Source organism: Anabas testudineus, chromosome 1 (genome assembly GCF_900324465.2).
Source record: "Anabas testudineus chromosome 1, fAnaTes1.2, whole genome shotgun sequence".
Taxonomy (NCBI): domain Eukaryota; kingdom Metazoa; phylum Chordata; class Actinopteri; order Anabantiformes; family Anabantidae; genus Anabas; species Anabas testudineus.
The window spans coordinates 1790698-1809826 of record NC_046610.1 but is presented as its reverse complement, the minus strand read 5'-3'; the positions used below and the strand labels follow the sequence as shown (position 1 = coordinate 1809826).

Here is a 19129-nt window from a genome sequence, read left to right as displayed (position 1 = left end):
TTTCCTCGTTCTCATTCTGTCTTCATTTTCTTTTACATCTTCAGCAGTTGTCAGCAGCTAGTCTAACTTCATTATCCTCAGTGTTCACGCAATGACAACCTGAGTTCTCAGGGTTGATTGAACATCGTTGTTCTCTGTGGTGGGATGTTTGGTAACTTCACTTAAAATTTACACCTTGTCTGTTGCAGGAACTTTCTGTCTCCAGTTATCCAGCCGTTCTTGTTCACACACCGTCTGTGTCACGAAGGTTTCTGCTTCAGACAATGACTCTGATGTGTCACAGTGGTGTAATACTCCTCAACCAGATTTGTTTTACTGTCTTCAGCCAGTTTCATTTGCTCACCTCTGTGTGCAACGTGCTGTAACTTACTGCACATTTTGATCTGTGACTGTATCTGTAGCACACACTTTAGCAAAGTCCACAACGAAAACAAGGTTCATCGTGCAACACCCGACAAGAGATCTCATTTTCTGTCAGTAAATGATATGTACAGATGTACAGTGTCAAACAGAACAGAATATAATGTAGAAGCACTGTGAAGATTCATTATATAGAACTGAACTGAGCAAACAGGTTTCAATCAATTCATCAATGACAACTTTATGGTTCCCAGGGGGCAATAATCGTTGCAGCAGCACAGATACACATGGCACAGAGAAAACAGACACCACCAACAAAGAGTCCACAGTAGAAGGTGGGGGGGGGGGCACTTTCATCACCGTACTGATGCTGAGGGTAGAAAAGAGCGTTTGTATCTGTTGGTTCGGGCTCGTGGCTGCTGGTTGATGCTCTGTACGTCTGCTGAACATCTTCCTTTTCCATCTAAGTTTAAGTTGAAGTTCTTCATCTTCTGTTTCTGCTTCTCAACCAATCTTAAAGATAACAAGTGATTTCATAACTTCTGAAACCAAAATGACAAATACATTAGCCATGTTCCTTATCTCCCTCCTCCTACTGGTTTAAAGACATGTTCAAATAAGGTTATAAGGTTTTTGTGGGGGGTTTGGCTTTGGTCTTTGTGGTGTCTATGAAATATATGACTTCTCCTTTAGTGTGTTCACTGCAGCTACAACTTCCGTTCAGACATCTTTCTCCTCCAGCGCAGGTACATACAATTAATGTACACACTTGACTCCTGGGGATAAAAGTCTATAAAATTGTTTTCGTGTTTAATTATTGAGCTGAAGATTTTCTCTAATACTATGCATATTACATGCTATTCAGTGCAACATCAGAAAAGGTCAAAACGTTAAAACTGATTCCAACAAGACAAAAAATCCGTTGTCAAAATAGTTGCCTTTGTACAAATACAAATATTAACGTCTATTTGTGCCTTTTTTACAGTGGAACCAGCAGATTGTGCTGGCAACAGAAGAGAAGGTGAGCTCCGTATTCATCAAGACACTTGTATTTACTTTGTTAAATGGGTTTAACGTGTTGGAAATCCTGATCTTCGTACAGATGGCTGGCCAGTGCATGCTGGCTTTGGTGCTGACTTTCTTCCTGTCTGCTGGAAACATTTTGGCTGATGTGGACCAGAACTGGCTGACTGGAATTGTAGAAGGCATCAAGAATAAGTGAGTCCCAGTAACCGGGTTTATCAGGGGGAAGGCAGGGGGGTCAATTCAGGACACACATTTACTACCGGGTTCCATAACATCGGACCCAACTTTGCTTTTTAGGCCATTATTTAGATTTGCTTATTTTTACTGATCTTGCTTCTGCTGTGCAGGTTTGTTGGGGATTGTTAACATATAAAACATTTAAAATTTTTAATTTGTCATTTTCTGAAATTCTTTACTGTTTTATTTTTGTCATTTTTCCTTTAAAATACCACAGGTCTTTGGTTTAATATGAGACTTTTTGATTTCATTTAATATCTGCGTGGCACACGGTGTAATGTAAACCTATATCGCTTCTGGTGTGTTTGCATTTCTAACAGCGGAGGTTGGTCTTTTTTTATTTCAGGATGTCAGTTACCATTATTTTAGGCATGCTAGAGGGTTTTACTGGTCGTTATGATTGGAGAGTTACATTGATGGGAGTTGTTTTGGATGCTTTGGTGTTCATTTTTGAAATACATTAAATGCACCATTGTATAACATAATGTATTTTTATTATCTTTTTTTTTTTCATGTAGCATATGTGACAGTTGAGTTGAATCTTTTTAGCACCAAGGTTTTCTTTGCTTAAATTCATATACTGTAAATTGAACTTCACATCCACAGGGTTCAGGGTCAGTGGTATTCTATATACAGTTGTTATACTGATATTTTATTGTTTTGTTATTTCTTTGATCAGGTTAAAGCGCCACAAAATTTGTAGGACCTCAGCACACGTGCTGTACTAAGTCATTAATTCATGATAATTCTCAATTCATCACCAATTACCTTCTTTATTCAGTTCTAATATTGGAAACTTTTGATTTTGTTGTTTTCCCATCTGCAGCATCGGGACATTCAATAAAATGTGTGTAATGTATACTTTTTGGCAGCTATGCATTAGGAGACACCTTCAGCCTTGCTGTGAACATCCCACAGAACCAGGACCTGGACAGTCTTCAGGAAGTCCTTCAAGGCGACCCAGCAGACACAGTGAAAGAAGTCGTTTCACAGGGTCAAGTCTACCAAGGCACCAGGGTGGTCGCAGCAACGCAGTCAGAGGCGTTGGCACGTGTTCTAGAAAACGTACAACCCTTCATTAAAAGCAGTGAAGGTAACTTCCTCATCATCTACTCTGTAGAATCCCCATGTGGTGCAACGTGTGCAAAAACAAGTGAGGACGATGTCGCCAGCAAGATCGACATGATCACTCAGAACTGGCGTGGCTACGCATTTGTGTTTTCTAATGTAGTCGATGATCCTGCTGCTGACGCATCTCAACAGGCTCAATCCTTCAAACAACTTGCAGTTTCCAAACTTGGGCTTGGCAACATCTTTCGTTGTTATGAACCTGGAGGTGAAAATTTTCAATGTACCAGCTGCTCCTCAGGTGAAGATGTTACACCCTCATGTGTTACCAACACAAATCAAGCACCAGTTGACACAGGCAAACAACTAATCAACAAAGTCGAGGAATTTGGAAAAGGCATAGGCAGAGGAATCGCTGCAGGCATTGGTGAAGGAACAGGAAAGCAAATAGTAGAGAGAAATCCTGGAGAGGCCAGCAAGTGCAAAAAACCTGGTCCTAATGGAGAGTGTGAGCTTAGACGAGGTGGCAGGCGCAGAGGGGGCAGGGGTAAGAAATCAGGTAAACTTCGATCTGGACGCAAAGGCAAAGGTAGGAAAAAGGGCAAAGGTAAAAAACGCGGCAAAAAAAACAGTAGAAGAGGTGGTAAAGGCAAAAAAGGCAGCAAGCGTGGAAGAGGAGGCAAACGTAGAGGAGGCGGCAAACGTAGAAGAGGTGGCAAACGTAGAAGAGGCGGCAGACGTAAAGGTTAAAAAACTTGTGTGAGGAGCAGCGTTATGAAGCTTACTGAAACAGAAGAATACTCCGAGCTTTAGAAATATGCACCTGCTTCTTCCCCATTTCACCTCCTTTTTTAACACCAGCATCATGAGAAAGATTTTCTAAGCTAACAAGATCGAAGCTGGTGTCATTCTGTTTCTGTTGTTGTCAACATCTTGCATAAAAAAAGACCAAACCTACAGTAACGACTAAGAACTACTGTGGAAAATGAGACGTTACACAACCTGTTTAGGTCTTTGTACTTCGTAGTTTTACCTTATGATCTGTTCTTTGTGATTAAAGCTTGGCTCAGCATTAAGTCTGTCTGGTCTGTGTATTTATCATTTCATTCATCTTTACTTATTTGGCATTGTGCAGGTCAACAGTTCCGTTTTATGAATTTCATCTCTTACAGATTATCGTATATGTTTAAAAACCACCAGGAACTAGCACGATGACAGCAGAGCTCATATCGCACAATATGCAAGTTTATTAAATCTGCTGTAATCATTAATAGTAGTATAGTAGACTGATTGAGTAACCTACTACGCAAGGCACAAGGTGAAAATTAAAAGTTGTTACAGATCTTCTTTCTGTGTGAGTTTAACACACACATTAATACAGTAAAGTATAAACAAAATTTTAATAACAGTGTCTTTTCTGCTAGTTTTTTTTAGTCTTAACCATGGAGAGACATTTTAATATCACCATTTCTTGCTGTATAACAACGTTTTCTTAAATGTAACCAACTTACAACTCCACAGGTTGTTTTGTAAGTATCATAATATTAAGAGTCATTCTCTAAATATTTAATCCAACTGGAACAAATAAACTACAGTAAATATACTTTATCTTTCCACCTGCTCCAGTTTCCACTGGTGTTATATAGGTTTATTTTGCACATTATGTGTATGAATCATAATAATCCGATTGTCCCTGATGAGCAAGCCGAGGGCGACGGTGGCAAGAAAAACTCCCTGAGAAGGCAACAGGAAGAAACCTTGAGAGGAACCAGACTCAACAGGGAACCCATCCTCATATGGGTGATTACATGCTGTGTAGGCAGCAGGCAGTCCAGTATAACAGTTAATGTCTTTAAGTTAATCTTAAGTTAATGTGGAGTCCAGTTAGTTAATTGGGTCAAGACAGACTTCATAGTAGTTTGTGACCAACTCCAGTCTCCAAACACATCCCATAGGGCAGACGGTGGATCCAGGCGACGAGATCTCCAGCCATTCTAAACCAATACACAAACCAATGTGAAACATGGTTTTACTAAAATATAAAATAACATCAACACATAAACAATCAAAACTATTCCGGTTATGAAGAAAAGTTTGGTGTTTGGTGCATATATTTTTGTTTATTTTAATATTTATTTTTCATGTTTATTTTTTTATTTTTTGTCTTGGTTTTCAACGTTTGCTTTAAAAAAACACAAATATTTAAAAATAGGTGTGAATTACTTCTCAAGTCAGAAAGAAAGAAAACTACAACTCCCACAACGTCGTGTAGTTCCGGACATCACGTGATATGGTTCTTCCGCTTCGTCATGTGACCTTCGTGATACGACAACATGGCGGAGGTGGAAGCGTCGAAGTCTTTGAGCGGTTTGCTGAACGGAATCGCTCAGAAAGTTTATTATAACAACAGCGACATCACGGAGGAGCTTCTGAAAACAGAATTATACCCCGACCTGTCGCCGGAGGAGTTCAGAGCTCTGCACGACAGAATGAAAAGTCTGCTAAAGGTACTGAAGGGTCCGAAACGTGAGGCGGAAACGCTCGATACGTGAGAAACTGTGTTTTCATTTACTGGGTCGGTTTAAATCTGTTCAATAAGGAAACAGTCAAACACCTAATGTCAGGTTTCACTGCTGTCGACATCAACATGCTGCTAGTTCCCAGGTTTAATCAGCAGATTCTGTTTCTATATGTTTAGTCAACCGGCCTGTAAAGTACTCGACAACAAGTAAAAGTACCACCTCAAATACTTCACAACATGAACAACAATACTAATACATCATCGTTTATTAGGTTTTTCATATTTTGTGTAAAAGTAAATTTCCTCTGAGGTGAGATACAATGATAGTACTCAGGGAAAGCAGTAGTACCTAAATACAGTACTTCAGTACTTCAGTACTGTACTTTAAATACACAAATGCACAAATAAAAAAGGTCTCATGTCACACGCTCAGCCACCTCACTTTAATATTTAAAAAACTGATGAAAACAGAACTCTTCATCGTCTTCCTTTTCACACACACAAAAAAACATTTTTCTTCTTTTCTACTCACATCTCTTGAAACAGAAACACTTTTTAACTTTGCTTTGATGTTTTTCTCCTTGACTTAGATTTAGTTTGCTTGCCTTGTTCCTCACTTGTAAGTGGCTTTGGATAAAAGCCACTTACAAGTGACTAAATGTAAATGTAGAAATATAAATGCTTCAGTCATTTTAAAGTCTGAAAACAGGCTAAAAGACTCCAGCTCAACAGAAATACAAGACAACCAAGTAAAACCTCTGAAGCATGTTTGTTTTGTCGATGTTAAGATGCATCAACGTTGTTAAACATGGACATAAATCTCACTGTTACTCTGGACGTCACCGTGATGCACCTCCCTCCACACCTGTCAGGTGACCCGTCCATCACTAAACTCTGAAGCAAACACTTTGTTGTAACATGCTTTTAGCTGAATGGTCAAAACCTCCTCAGTCTGCTCCTGTGTGTCACACCTGTTGTCAGCAGGGGGCAGCACTTGTTCACATTCAGCATGACTTAAGTGTTTCAGGATAAGACCAGTTTCAGTTTTTATGTTAATCTAATAAAGATTAAATTCTGTTTAGCTTGTTTTATTGTAGTTTATTTAGGCGGAACTGTGTTATTGTACTGGTTCTACATAATATTAAAAACACTTGAAGGCAGGTTTCACTGCAGAACTGTTGAATAAGAGATTATCACCACACAAGTGAAGCTAATGATGGAGTTTGTACTCATAAAAGTTTAGTTTCTTTAACATCTGTTAAAATGTACATTTAGTGGACAACCTGCAGAATCCCAGTTTTGTTTTGTCCTTGGTGAGCTGATCCTCGCCCTCTCTTCCTCTGTCTCTCAGTCCATCGCCTCAGCAGACATGGATCATGCCCAGCTGGAGGCCTACCTCACGGCTCAGACAAAGAGGCAGGGCAGCGGTGGAGTGACCGCTGAACAGGCCGCCGCCCTCTCTCGCTTCTGGAAGAGCCAGCGAGTGCGGGTGAGGGAGAGCCTGCTAGCTCAGAGCCGGTGGGAGCCCACACTCAGGGGCCTCTCCTGGAGGGTGGATCTCCAGACCGCAGCCAGCCAGGGGGATGTGGCCCACAGTGGTCCAGTTGCCCTGATGGAGCTGGAGCTGGGCAGGATTGGACAGGTGAGACATTTCATACATTCATTGTTATCATCTGACTGTAGGTCTTGGTCTTGGTCAAATTTCACCTGCAATGTGACAATACTGTAAATAATAAAGGTTGAGATATACATCAGCAGCGATGATGAAACACCGTATATTCATAATTTCTGTTTCCTCTGTGATGAGTTATAATGGGTTACAGTAGCAGTTTTAAGGTCATAGTTTATTTATCTAGCACCTTAAGTTCAACAAGAGAGAATTCCAGTGTTTAGGAGCCACAGTTTCAAAGCAGGGTTGTAGCAGATCTCTGTCCGATACAGGTGTCTGACAGTGAAGGGCTCTGAAGACAATGATGTGTATCTTTAATTCAGGATCAGTGCTACATGTTCCCTCTTTTTTACCCAGTCAAGACCTCGGCAGCAGCATTTCGGACACTAACAACAATCCAGAGATGAGGAAAGAGAAAGTTACAATAATGTAAACAGGGTGAATTCTGTTTCGGCAAAAACTGAAACAGAATTCGAAACCCTCAGGCGCTGGTATTCAGCTTCACTCCTTCCTTTTAGTCGGACTGGAAGTGCGGGTTCTGGTGCAAGAAGGAAAAACAGCTGTCAGTGTCAATTCTCAGTCACAATAACCTTTACCCTGTTTTAATTTTTTATTTTAATGAGTCAAAACTAATGCTGGTTAACGTGAACTTGTAATAACACATTATAAATTATCCTGTAGCTAATATGTTTTTAATATTTAAGTTATTGTAACTATTTAAGTTTTATATTTTAATTTCTACTTTTTATTGTGAACTTAGAAACAAAAGTTGTTCTGACTTGAAGTTGAATTAATGAATCTCATTAAATTAAGTTATTAAAAACTCTAAGCTGTCATGTTGAATTCTCAGGAGCCTTCAGAGTTTATTTTGTTGTAGTTCAAACACCGATGGTGGAAACTTGCCGTGCATCTTTAATACTGGTAAACGGGTTGTTTACTGTCACAACAGTGAGAACAGATACATCGGTGTCGAGTTTCACACTGAACTCGGTGTAATGTGGCTCCAACAGAAGCCTCCAGTTTACTGAATTACCAGGAATATCCATTAAACTAGAACGACGTCCTCGCTCCGTCCATACTCATTTGAATTACTTTGTGTATGTATGTTGAACCATATATCATGAAATTCCCTCCAGGCATTCCTGAGATATTGTGTTCACAAGAATGGAATAAATGTGAGGTCACTGTGACCTTTGACCTTTGGCCACTAAAATCTCATCAGTTCAAATGGATGTTGATGCCAATTTTGAAGAAACATCCTCAAGGTGTTCCTGAGGTAACGCAGTAATGAGAGATGGAAAGAGGAAGAAATGAAAACAGAATTTCTCTGACTCTCGTTTTAACCAGCGCTGAGGTGAAATGAGAAAACAGAACAGAATATAAATTACCTCCTCAGTAAACTAACAAATATAAATCAACCGACTGATGCAAAATGTGTGGTGTCGCAAATATATGAAACTGTACTTTACTAAACAGAAGTAAATGAAAGGCAATGTCAACTTCCTGATGGTATTTCACATTAAAAGCTGACCATTAAAGGAAAGACTCTTAATTTAAACCTGATGAATTAGTTCGATGGAAACTAACCCTTTAGGACCAGAGGTTGGAGGTGTTCGCATCAACTGCGGAACAGCAGGAGTTCAAATAAAATAAGAGCCAGTCTCTGATGGGTGTGTTTCCTAAATACAGACCTGGATCTCTCTTCCACTGAGTTACTGTAAATAAAGGCCTGTATTTCAGGTTTTAGCATCTTTGCTGTTTCGTCCATTCTGACCTGTATCCACTCTACAAAGTCTGTAAATGTGGGTTGTAGATCAGTGACTGAACACACCTGATGCAGGTGATGAACAGTGGCTGAAGCAGAGATGGTTGGAAAATACGTTATCTCAGTCTACAGGCCACAGCTCTTCCAGTTTAATTTCCATGGATGCTGTTGCTCATTTGTTGTTGCATCAATCCCACAGTATTGATTTACTTGAATCCATAATAATGACTGAAGACTTTTATTCTATAACTGCACACAGACACAGCAGACGGTTTAATCTGTTCTTGACTACACACTGAGGGATTGGTCTAATAATTGTTTCTATATTTCTGTTTATGATGATTTAATTGTTTGATTTGTAAGATTGTATGGACGCTATGGACCCAGATGTTACAAGTAGATAATTTGTTGTTGTCTGGGAGGATATGTGTGCAGCTCAGGGGTCAGCTTTCCTGTAGCAAACGGGTTCTTCCTGAGTTTGTCCTGATGGTCTTCAGCTGGTGGGGACTCTGCGATGCTGCTGCTACCTGTAGGATTTACAATGTCATCTGCTTTATCTGTGGAGGAGATGTTACTGTCAGTGAATCTGACCTGATCTGCAGCTGTCGTCGGCCAGAGGAAGGAGGTCGGCAGACTCTGCTGAATTATACTGAATTATATGTGGGATACACGCCCTATTATTAGTCCATTCAATCTAATCATAGTCGGTGGAAGCCGGCAGATATTGGGTCAGATTATCCCAGAGGAGCTGGATGAGATGAGGAGAAACCTGCTTTTTTTAAACAGACTAGAAACAGTAAAACATTTCCATCTTCTCTTTAAACTTAGTGAAGCGTGATGTCACAGTACTTAGTGCAACAGAAGCCTAGAAAAGCTGTTTCCGTGTTTCACATCCAACTCAGCTGAAATTCCCACCTCAACGACCTAAATGGAAGTGATAATAACGTGGTGATTAAAAGTCTTTCTGCTTTGTCTCAGGAGTCAGAGTTTCTGTGCTTGGAGTTTGACGAAGCCAAAGTCAACCAGATGCTGAAGAAGATGGCTGACATCCAGGAGAGCATCGACGGCATCGTTCACCGCCCCTAAACTAAAACTCTGTGAGAGACTAACTGACTGTGAAGCAGCGGGAGCCCTGTGGTGTGTTTCTGACCTCTGAGCGACTCCACCTCTCTTTGGTGTCCTGTTGGGTCTGTTTCTCCTCAATCAACAACTTCACAGAGAAACGAGAGTTGTTCAAACTTTGGTTGCCAGAATGGATCCAGTGGGACTTTTGCGCCGGCAGGCTCTGAAGGGACATAATGTATTCGACATACTGTGTAATCTCCATTCATTTCAACATAGAAGCTTCGTTCACGCGTGATCCCTAACTGTCCACTCAGGGCGACCTTGTTTCAGTCTTTCTCTGACTTTGTCAGGTTTCCTCGCACTGGTCTTCAGAGATAAACGTGTGATCGCTGCTCCTAGTTGAGGTAATTTAAAAAGACAATTTTAAGCATTGATGTTTAAGAGACAAACACAAGTCTTTTCAGGTGAATACTGTGGTGTCGTGTGACAGTTCGGACCAGAGCAGCTTTTTTCAGACTGATTTTAAAGCTAATTTGGTAATAAACATGAATTTGAACATGCTAATGTTAGTTTAGCATAAACCACTTCTCATTGTGTTGTGCTATCAGCTTCATTCAATTCTAACTAATGCTAACAGAAGTACACATGTGCTAAATGTTAACTTTGTCATGTAATTAACCCTTTATAATTATTAGAATTTATACACAGCACCATTACATCTATAGCAACACATACCTATCTGAATGCTAGTACATTAACAAGCTAACAGGCACTTAGATTTATAATAGATTTATAAATGCTGTCCTGTTACTGCCAGTACCCACAAACAGCTCAGAAGAGCTCAGACCGTTGAACTTGTGATGTTTTGTGAGAGAGTCTAAATCACAGCCGTCTAAGATTTTTATCTAATCCACTGCTGCAATGTTCAGAGAAGACGCTACATTGCTTCATTGCTGGAAGACGCTGAGAAACTGTCTGACTTGTAATAAAAGGCTCATATCAGCTCGATGAGAAGTCACGATGGTTTGTACCATATAAGTTCAGCTCACAGTTCTGCTTCCAGCTGCAGGGTTACACGAGTACAACCAACACAAGTTTATCAGACGGTGTAGATAAAATGTTCTTAGACATTTGTGCCAAGAATAATTAAAACCACTGCTGTGATCACATCATAATGCAAATGAGAAGGTTTTTTTTTTTTCAATTATTAGATGATTTATATCATAAAAATAATGGTCAGTTACAGTTAACATACCAAAATAATACATTTCATTGTGATTTTTCATTAGTCATCATTTGCAAATTGATGCTAACTAAGATATTTGTAATTCTTGTTTTAAATCTTTATTTGGTGACAGAAATGGAAAAAGTCATGTAAAAATGAATGTATGGCTGGGGATCTGCCAACTCCGGCGTGCTGTGTCTGAACCCTGAGTAGCTTTTTGTGTGTAACTTGTAAGATGTTTTCAATCAAAGCATCTGCTAAATGACTGAATGTAACTTTAATTTTAAAAAAGCTGTTCTTAAAGTAGAATGACGGAAATGTCAAACAAATTCGTTGAGAGAAAACTGTTTGTTGACATATTTTAAAATTAAATATTAAAAATTAAGTCTATAATTGAATATTTGCAACAGAAATGAAACGGCAGCGATCATCTGACTTCATCTTGTCATATACTGACCAGATTTCAGTGTGTTGTTTGTGGGATGAATCAGGTTATCAGAGGTTAAATAAGCATCAGTTATTGTACATCACATAAGAAGTTTTTAAGTAGTTTTAAGTAAAAAGATATTATCTTAAAGGTGTCATGGAGTCATCTTCTGACTGGACGGCTCCAGGCCAGTTAGTTTATCTGTCAGGTTTTTTGTTCAGGGCAGAATGATTCAGTCACTTCTCACTAAACTAAACGTAACATAAATTATGGTTTATTAAATTGACTCTTTATCAATGTATTCATACTTTTCTGCATCTCTGTCATTATTAATTAGGTGAACACATTGTTTTAGTAATAATAACAATAAATTCCACTTTTCAAAGACAATAAAAGTTTTGACCACTTCCATCAACTCTCCAGCAGCAAAACAGTGAAAGAGATTTAAATTATCTTAATAGATCAGGAAAGAAGAAGAAGTAAAAGTTCTCTGGATCTGAACCCACCACAGACCACAGAATCCTCCCTCCTCCAAAACGCACTTCAGACCAGAAAACTCAAATCCAGGATGAGGGAGGAGTCAGAGCGCAGTCCGACTGCACCTTTGCTCACTCCGTCAGAAGAGGAAGTAAACTTTAGGCACACGTTGGAGCTCTGATGCTTGTGCAATACTTGGGTTTTTACATTTGAATGTGGATTACTGCGTCCACGTCTCCAAAATGCGTCTGCTGACTGTTGAAGGAGTCGTTTGAACACAGGTGCGCACAGGTTGTGGACTTCCCGTTGGTCTCGATGTGAGGTTTGTGAAACACTAATTCAGCTTTTAATACTGAAATAACAGACAACTACGGAACCTCCTCACGTAGCCAACAGGTGCAGCTGCTTTTGACCTTTCAGGTGAACCGACAACCTGCGTGTTGCAGTTATCCAGCCTGTGGTGTGTGTGTGTGTGTGTGTGTGTGTGTGTGTGTGTGTGTGTGTGTGTGTGTGTGTGTGTGTGTGTGCGCATATTACAAAACATTTTAGTAGTGTTGTAGAATAGTGGAACCTCGTTTTGCTGGTAATTAAAGTGCATTTATATCTGCACAGTGAAGTTGAAACTAGTTAAAGTACTGAAACTACAAACTGACACACATTTTGTTGAGTTTCCAAGTAGCTGGATTATTGGAAAATACCTGGCTATAGTTTTTAATGTTGTGAATCTGAATTTGTACCAGTTTGTAAAACGTATGTATTCGATTCAAAGATTTTAAAAAACCTTTTTAATCTCAAAACAATTGTTGTTATTATTATTATTATTATTATTATTATTATTATTATTATTATTATTATTATTATTATAAGACTATGAACAAAGAAACTCTAAAGATAGTCAGGGCTGGAATGCAGCGATACAAACAGTGATGACATAATAATGATGGTGATGATATTCAAATGTTAGATATAAGTATGCTATAAATTCCTGCTCCAGTTTAAGTTAAAGTCCCCCTCCTTTTACAGAAGGCAGAGAATTTGTACCGTGTCATGGCGACTAGGAGAAAGGATCTCCTGTGACTCCTAGCAGAATTTGTCTGGTGTGTCAGTATGAGACGAACTCTATAACAGTTTTGAAGCACCACAAAAATAGCACATCATGGCTAATAGTATAAATTCTGTTGTTACATACATGTAAATATCGCAAAACAGGAAGTGTACCCCAAGCTTTGGTGTCCACTACCTTTATGTGCAGCATAGAAGATGACACTGGCCTCCAGAGATTTCAGTGTGGTGCTGCAGACGTTGAGAGAACTGAGTTGAGAAATGTTAATTGTTATGCTATTTATTAAAAAACTTTATGCTAAGTTGTTGCTTGTTATTTGTATAAGTTACCTCCTAACTGAGTGATCCTGCTTTTTGTGGTACGCACACCTAGAGGATAGGTGTGTGACTGATGGACATTGTTTAGAAATACAAAGCTGACATTCCTGCATTTTATTTCACTGGTTTATATATATATATATAATACTTGTGAACAAGTAGTTCAACCTAACTAGATTTCTCTAAATGTCAGTTTAGCATCTTCACCAGTATGAAGCAATTGGTAGCTTACAAAGATGTGCTTTTAAAGTGGCATTCTGTCAATGTATTAAAAGCATAGCAGTAGTATTTAAGCATAGAAGCTTAAATATGACCTAATAATTAGAAAATGGTTCATACTTTGCCATACATTAAGGACAGGGTTTATGTCCTGTGTTTTAATAGATGTGAACAGAAAAATTAATGTTCGTTCTCCATCTGGTAAAAGTTAACACGTTCTGGATCTTAGAATTTGATAAGTTGTCACACAGTCAATTCTAAAGAGAAAAATGAAAGTAAGTTCTATTAAAGCTCATTACAACCTCTGCACATTACTTTCAGTCACGTGTAGGTGTGAAAATAGATCACCCCGAATTAAAAAGAATCAGTTAACAGGAATAATCTGAAAGGATTTTTTTCGATTTCCTCCACAAACATTTCTGGGGAAGGAATGCATGACATTGGTTTTAGAAATGTCTACAAAATGTGATGACTCAAACATCCTTCTTGTCTGAACACCTGCTGAACATGTGCTTCAAATGTGTGCATATACTGTAGTATCTCCCTAAACATGTACAATATGTTTTAAAGCAATACTCAACTTTTTGGACGTGGAGAAGATTTAAAAATATACCTTCAGTTGGCAAAGACCATGGAGAGATGATTTGCCTCTGTCCATAGTTGGAGAGTGCCTTATGTTTCAGTTATGGTTAAAACAGACGGTGAGAAAGAAGATTTATAAAATGTTTACTATCTATTGATTAAAAACTGAGCAGCTCGTTTGCATTTTTGTCATATTTATGTCGAATAACCTACCAGAAACATTCTCTGACCCGTTAACATCACAAGGAACTTGTTTACCATAAACATTGGTGGCATGTGCCTTAACAGGAACTATAACAACCTTTACTAGTGTTGGGTCATACCAACAAGTCTCAACTCTCATACAATCCATACAAGCTCTCCCATGTACCGAACCCGAGTCTTTTGAAACTCACGTCAGACTCAGCATCAGCGATTGTCATCTCGTATAATAGCACCAAAAATGGTGGTTTGCATAACACTTATTTTTGCTCTAAACAGTCAAAAATTGTTGACAATTGGGTGGTATTAGTTTGGGCACTAAATAATACATGTGTATGGTTTGTAAAAATGGTTCGTACCTTGTAAATTACTGTTACTTAAAATTCTAACTGATAAAAATAACAGTTGTTTTAAATTGGATGTGAACTCCAGTCTCCAGTGGAGTGGTCCTTTGTCCAGTGCTTTGTTTTTCTATCCTCTGAACAACCTTAAGGACATAAATGAGGATATAAATATTTGCTCAGTGATTCCACGATGGTGAAAAACCCTACAACCTCTGCACTCACTGCAGCCTCACTTTCTCTGCACTTGAATCTTCAAAAAAAACAAAAACTTATTGCACCTTGAGAAACTGAAATGTTTCATCCTAGAACTCTTGACTTTAGTGTTTTTCTCCTTGGCTTAGATTTTGCCTCGTACCCCATTATATATAGTGTAGACATTGTTAAGGTTGTATATGACTATTGTAGCTGGGAAATTAATTTAATAGAATACCTGCATACTACAGACAAACAGAGGTTCATCATCAGTGAACATTAGTCATTGGTACATTGTTTGCTAATTCAAGCTTATCAATTGAAAAAGTTAATTGATAGTTAGAAAACCCATTTGCAATCAGGTTAGCATAGGTGAAAACATGTTTTCATGGAGGTTTCTAACTGATCTCATACTTTTGAAGTGTATTTCGTTAACATGCATGTTGGCAGGTGAGTTAGAATCATAACTCTGCAGATCAAGACATGAACACACCTGACAGGACTTGTTCACTGAGCCAACACTCTGTACACATGCTCAGGTTTAATGACAGCTATAAATTGGCTTTGCCCTTGAATTCACTTTTACTTTCCCTTCAGCATTTTACAGGTGTTGGAGAAAGGAGCCAGTTTAATGACATGGTTTCTTAAACCCTATTTTAAAAAAATTGCTGAGTCATACTGCTGCAATAACTTTATCAGCTTACTATAATTATTAGCAGATGTTATTTTTGTTTTGTCTAAAACAGCACAAATTCCTCAATTACAGCATTCGGGTGAGATTTGTTTTTTAGTTTGCTGCAGGTGATCATGTTTTGAATTCCAGATGGCTTCAGAAACGAGGAGCTGTTTTTTCTTGGAGGTGTCCTCCACCACCCTGCAACGTATCCACGTGAAGCTAGGAGACGTCTGGGTTTCCACTGGGCCCAACTGATTATCCCTCCCTCAGTCACAGGTATGTAATGCGGTCTGTAAGTGAAGTGAAGTTAAACTCCAGATACCAATAGGCCTTGAATTTGTTTGTGATGCAGACAATCCTCCACACTTCCTCATATTATAAAATAATACACTGTAGAGCTTGCTACACAGCTAACCGTATAGCAAGTATTCAAATTCTGTATAAGTGTACCACAAAGAAAAAAATGTTCTGCACAGGCAAATGTCCTGCTTGCTTGATTTGTCCAACCAAACATCCAATTTGGTGTTTGCTTGGAAATTTGCCAATTGCCAACTCATTTTATTTATGTATGAATCTACTCGTAAGCACTTTTATTTATTGATGAGTAGTTTTAATTTGTTATTATAATTAGATTTTATAAGTTTTTTAAATTGCTTTTTATGCAAAATTCACCCAGGCTCTTAGAATAATGTAGATGATGGCTTTATTACAGGGCTTTTGAACTAAGGCTCATTTCATTATCTAACCTTGGTTTATCCAATACATTAATTGTTAGAGCAGTTGCGTAAGCAAATCCACACCTCAGGGGATTTTAATCATCTTTATTATTGTTCTGATAGCGGCTGTTCTTGGATTTAAAAACAAAACTAATTCCAGAAAGCCACTCTTAAAAACCAAGGAGCCTCAACCCCCCCTAAAGGACCAGGTCTAACAACCCCAGGTCTGAAACATGAGCGTAAGACTTACATGCTAAACTTGTGTTCTTGATACATGTGAGAAAACAGAGAGCTGTATCCACTTGTTAACATAGTAAAACAGATGAACCATTTTAGAATGTATCTTAACTGAAGAAATGAATATGCAGCAATAAGTGGCAACAGTGACATCAAGTGGTTTGTCTGTTTCAGAAAAACAAACTCAAACACTTTGTTTAATTCATTTTTCTGTGTTCTGGTATGTCTGTGCTCCTTTTGTGTGCCATCAGTACGGAATGACTGCTGCCAGAAAACTGGCATCATGTGCAAGGGCAAATTGGAAACGTGTGATTCTCGTCTGTCATTGCTGTAGAAAGAGAAGGAGGAGATAAGGAGGGGAGGAGGAAAAATGTTCATGAGCCCATTCCTGCAGGATTAGGGATGAAAATGTGGCCTTGTGTGCAGCAAATCTGAGCTCCGGAACAAATGGGAGGAAAATCAAGCTTCCCCCTGATCTTGTTGTAACAAATTTTTCCAGTTCTACTGGAGTTATAATTCTTCCTTCTATTTTTGCGAAAGGCTTAAGGCTTGACCTACCTGTCCCTATGTTTCCAAATGCTCCTTTATTCCCTCGCTTTGTTGTAAGTCTACCTGCTGAGGTCATTGCTCTGCTGATATTACTCTGGTTCTTGTTCAGTCTTTGTGATTTTTCAATTAATCTCTTGTTGTTTGTTTAGATGCAGAGAGGAGGCAACATGCCTGTGCCACGCAGGAAGGTGAGGCCGCTTTGTGTGATGATGATGTTCAATATCTTCATCTGCATACTAGTGGGCATATCATGGACCCTTAGGGATGGTAACGGTGTGCGCCAGAAGATTCGAATTCCATCCCAGAGGTTTTGGCGCCAACAGGTACCCAGCAAATCCTTCTGGAACAAGGAGCAACAGCGCCTCGACTTTATTTACAATCCAGTCATCAACTCTGGGCTCTCTAGCGACTCCATCATCGAGCTGCCAGGTTGGCTGAATGACACGGGGCCACTCAACCTCTGTGAACCAGACAACAGAGTCCTCGTGCAAATCTCGGACTACAATTCCCTGCCACAGCGCTTTCAGGATTTCCTTTTGCACATGCGTTGTAGGACATACCCCATGCTGTTAAATCAGCCCAGCGTCTGTGATGACAAACCTTTCCTGCTGTTGGCGGTGAAGTCACTGATCCCACATTTTGACCGTCGGCAGGCAATTCGTGAAACATGGGGCCGAGCAGGTGTTATTGCTAATCGGACAGTTGTGACAGTGTTCCTGCTAGGCAACACCGTGTCAGCAGACCATTTTCCAAACCTCTTGGAGATGCTGGCCCATGAAGCAAAGCTTTACAAAGACATTCTCCAATGGGATTACAGGGACACCTTCTTCAACCTCACCCTGAAGGATGTCCTCTTTCTGGAGTGGTTTAACAAACACTGCCCACAAACCAAATACATCCTAAAAGGTGACGATGATGTTTTTGTCAACACCTTACAAATTATTGAGCTCCTGGAAGGCCTGTCGGAGGTCAAGGCCAAAGATTTTTTTATAGGTGATGTTATCAATAATGCTGCCCCACACAGAGACAGCAAACTCAAGTACTTTATTCCAGAGAGTGTGTTTGAGGGGCAGTACCCAGCCTACGCTGGGGGTGGAGGATATCTTTACTCTGGAGAGTTGGCACTACGCCTTCACAACGTATCTCGAGAGGTAGCCTTATATCCCATTGATGATGTCTACACAGGGATGTGCCTCAAAAAGCTGGGTCTGGTCCCTGAGAAGCACACTGGCTTCAGAACTTTTGACATCGAGGAGAAGTACAGATACAGCCCCTGTATTTACAGGAACTTGATGCTGGTTCACAGCCGGACGCCGCAGGAGATGTTGACGATCTGGCAGGGGATTGACCATCCGGAGCTGGACTGCCAGTGAACAATTCAATTCATATTTGTTCAGTACACCAGACTAATGTCACTATACCTTAGTAATATTTTCTGTAATGTGTGGCAAACATTATCAGCCTGATGTGCACATGGAGTTTGCAGTGCATGTCTATTGTACAGTACAGTAGCTTGGTCGTAACCGAGGCAACGAGATCTTGGGCTGTAGTGATGTGGTCAATAATTTTGAGATACTTTGTCAAGTGCTTAGTCAAAGCTAAGTTAAAGTGTGTCACAGGTTGGGGTTTGTGACACAGTCTCATAGAACAGTAGTGGCAATAGAAAAGAGATACTCCCTGCTAAAAGTTTTTAAATGAGGCGCCACTGTCTAACCAGTCAGAAAGTCAAACCCCATATGCATGCATATGAGACACCACATGCTTTTTGACAGTGAGTGAATTATTTTGACACAAAGATCACACATTGTAGCTTTAATAACAGTTATACATCTGTAACATTTAGTCTGTAATCATGACCCAGCAACATTTCCAAATTCTGTGCTAATTATGAAATGACTTTGTTTTCATTGTTCTTTACAAACTATGGTTACTGGGCATTTATCTGGTGTATGTATGTGTATATTTTTTTGTTTGTTTTTTGCCTCTGTATTATTGTGTATGATCAATAAACCTTTGCAAAAGAATCATTTACTGCATATCTGTCTTCACTCCACTGTTAGATCTATAGAGTGAAAAAAGTAGATTGCGTTGGAGACTTTGGCTGCAGAGCTGGAAGCAAAGGCTGAATTTAAACTACAACAGTGACCTCTGCTGAACAGCTTGGATGATGACAAATGAAAACTCAATCAGCCA

At 39.4% G+C, this 19129-nt stretch overlaps 3 protein-coding genes across 4 annotated transcripts; all 3 read left to right on the top strand.

The window, feature by feature from the left end:
* The first annotated feature begins 1073 nt into the window (after positions 1–1073).
* LOC113161399 lies at positions 1074–3767 on the top strand. The gene is made up of 4 exons (XM_026358962.2): positions 1074–1106; positions 1346–1381; positions 1463–1578; positions 2496–3767. The coding sequence occupies exons 3-4, from the start codon at positions 1463–1465 to the stop codon at positions 3439–3441; spliced, it is 1062 nt and encodes a 353-aa protein (XP_026214747.1). The 5' UTR covers positions 1074–1106; positions 1346–1381; the 3' UTR covers positions 3442–3767.
* Positions 3768–5008: 1241 nt separating this feature from the next.
* Positions 5009–11334, top strand: commd1 (copper metabolism (Murr1) domain containing 1). Its single transcript, XM_026360597.1, has 3 exons — positions 5009–5198; positions 6564–6854; positions 9625–11334. The coding sequence occupies exons 1-3, from the start codon at positions 5025–5027 to the stop codon at positions 9730–9732; spliced, it is 573 nt and encodes a 190-aa protein (XP_026216382.1). The 5' UTR covers positions 5009–5024; the 3' UTR covers positions 9733–11334.
* A 625-nt stretch (positions 11335–11959) lies between these two features.
* On the top strand, positions 11960–18931 carry LOC113162579 (N-acetyllactosaminide beta-1,3-N-acetylglucosaminyltransferase 2-like). Of its 2 annotated transcripts, none has more exons than XM_026360778.1 (3): positions 11960–12121; positions 15582–15710; positions 17086–18931. In XM_026360778.1, exon 3 carries the CDS (start codon positions 17086–17088, stop codon positions 18307–18309), a length of 1224 nt encoding a protein of 407 aa, XP_026216563.1. In that variant the 5' UTR covers positions 11960–12121; positions 15582–15710; the 3' UTR covers positions 18310–18931. The 2 variants fall into 2 exon arrangements, with proteins under 2 accessions (XP_026216563.1, XP_026216562.1); XM_026360777.1 differs by having other exon boundaries at positions 11960–12162.
* Positions 18932–19129: the final 198 nt, after the last annotated feature.

Bases quoted from the DNA above. Each gene is read 5' to 3' on its own strand.
- LOC113161399 (XM_026358962.2), top strand. From the start codon at position 1,463: ATGGCTGGCCAGTGCATGCTGGCTTTGGTGCTGACTTTCTTCCTGTCT. The intron at 1,579-2,495 runs GTGAGTCCCAGT...ACTTTTTGGCAG, and splicing joins GTAGAAGGCATCAAGAATAA to CTATGCATTAGGAGACACCT.
- commd1 (XM_026360597.1), top strand. From the start codon at position 5,025: ATGGCGGAGGTGGAAGCGTCGAAGTCTTTGAGCGGTTTGCTGAACGGA. The intron at 5,199-6,563 runs GTACTGAAGGGT...TCTGTCTCTCAG, and splicing joins GAATGAAAAGTCTGCTAAAG to TCCATCGCCTCAGCAGACAT. The intron at 6,855-9,624 runs GTGAGACATTTC...GCTTTGTCTCAG, and splicing joins AGCTGGGCAGGATTGGACAG to GAGTCAGAGTTTCTGTGCTT.
- LOC113162579 (XM_026360778.1), top strand. From the start codon at position 17,086: ATGCAGAGAGGAGGCAACATGCCTGTGCCACGCAGGAAGGTGAGGCCG.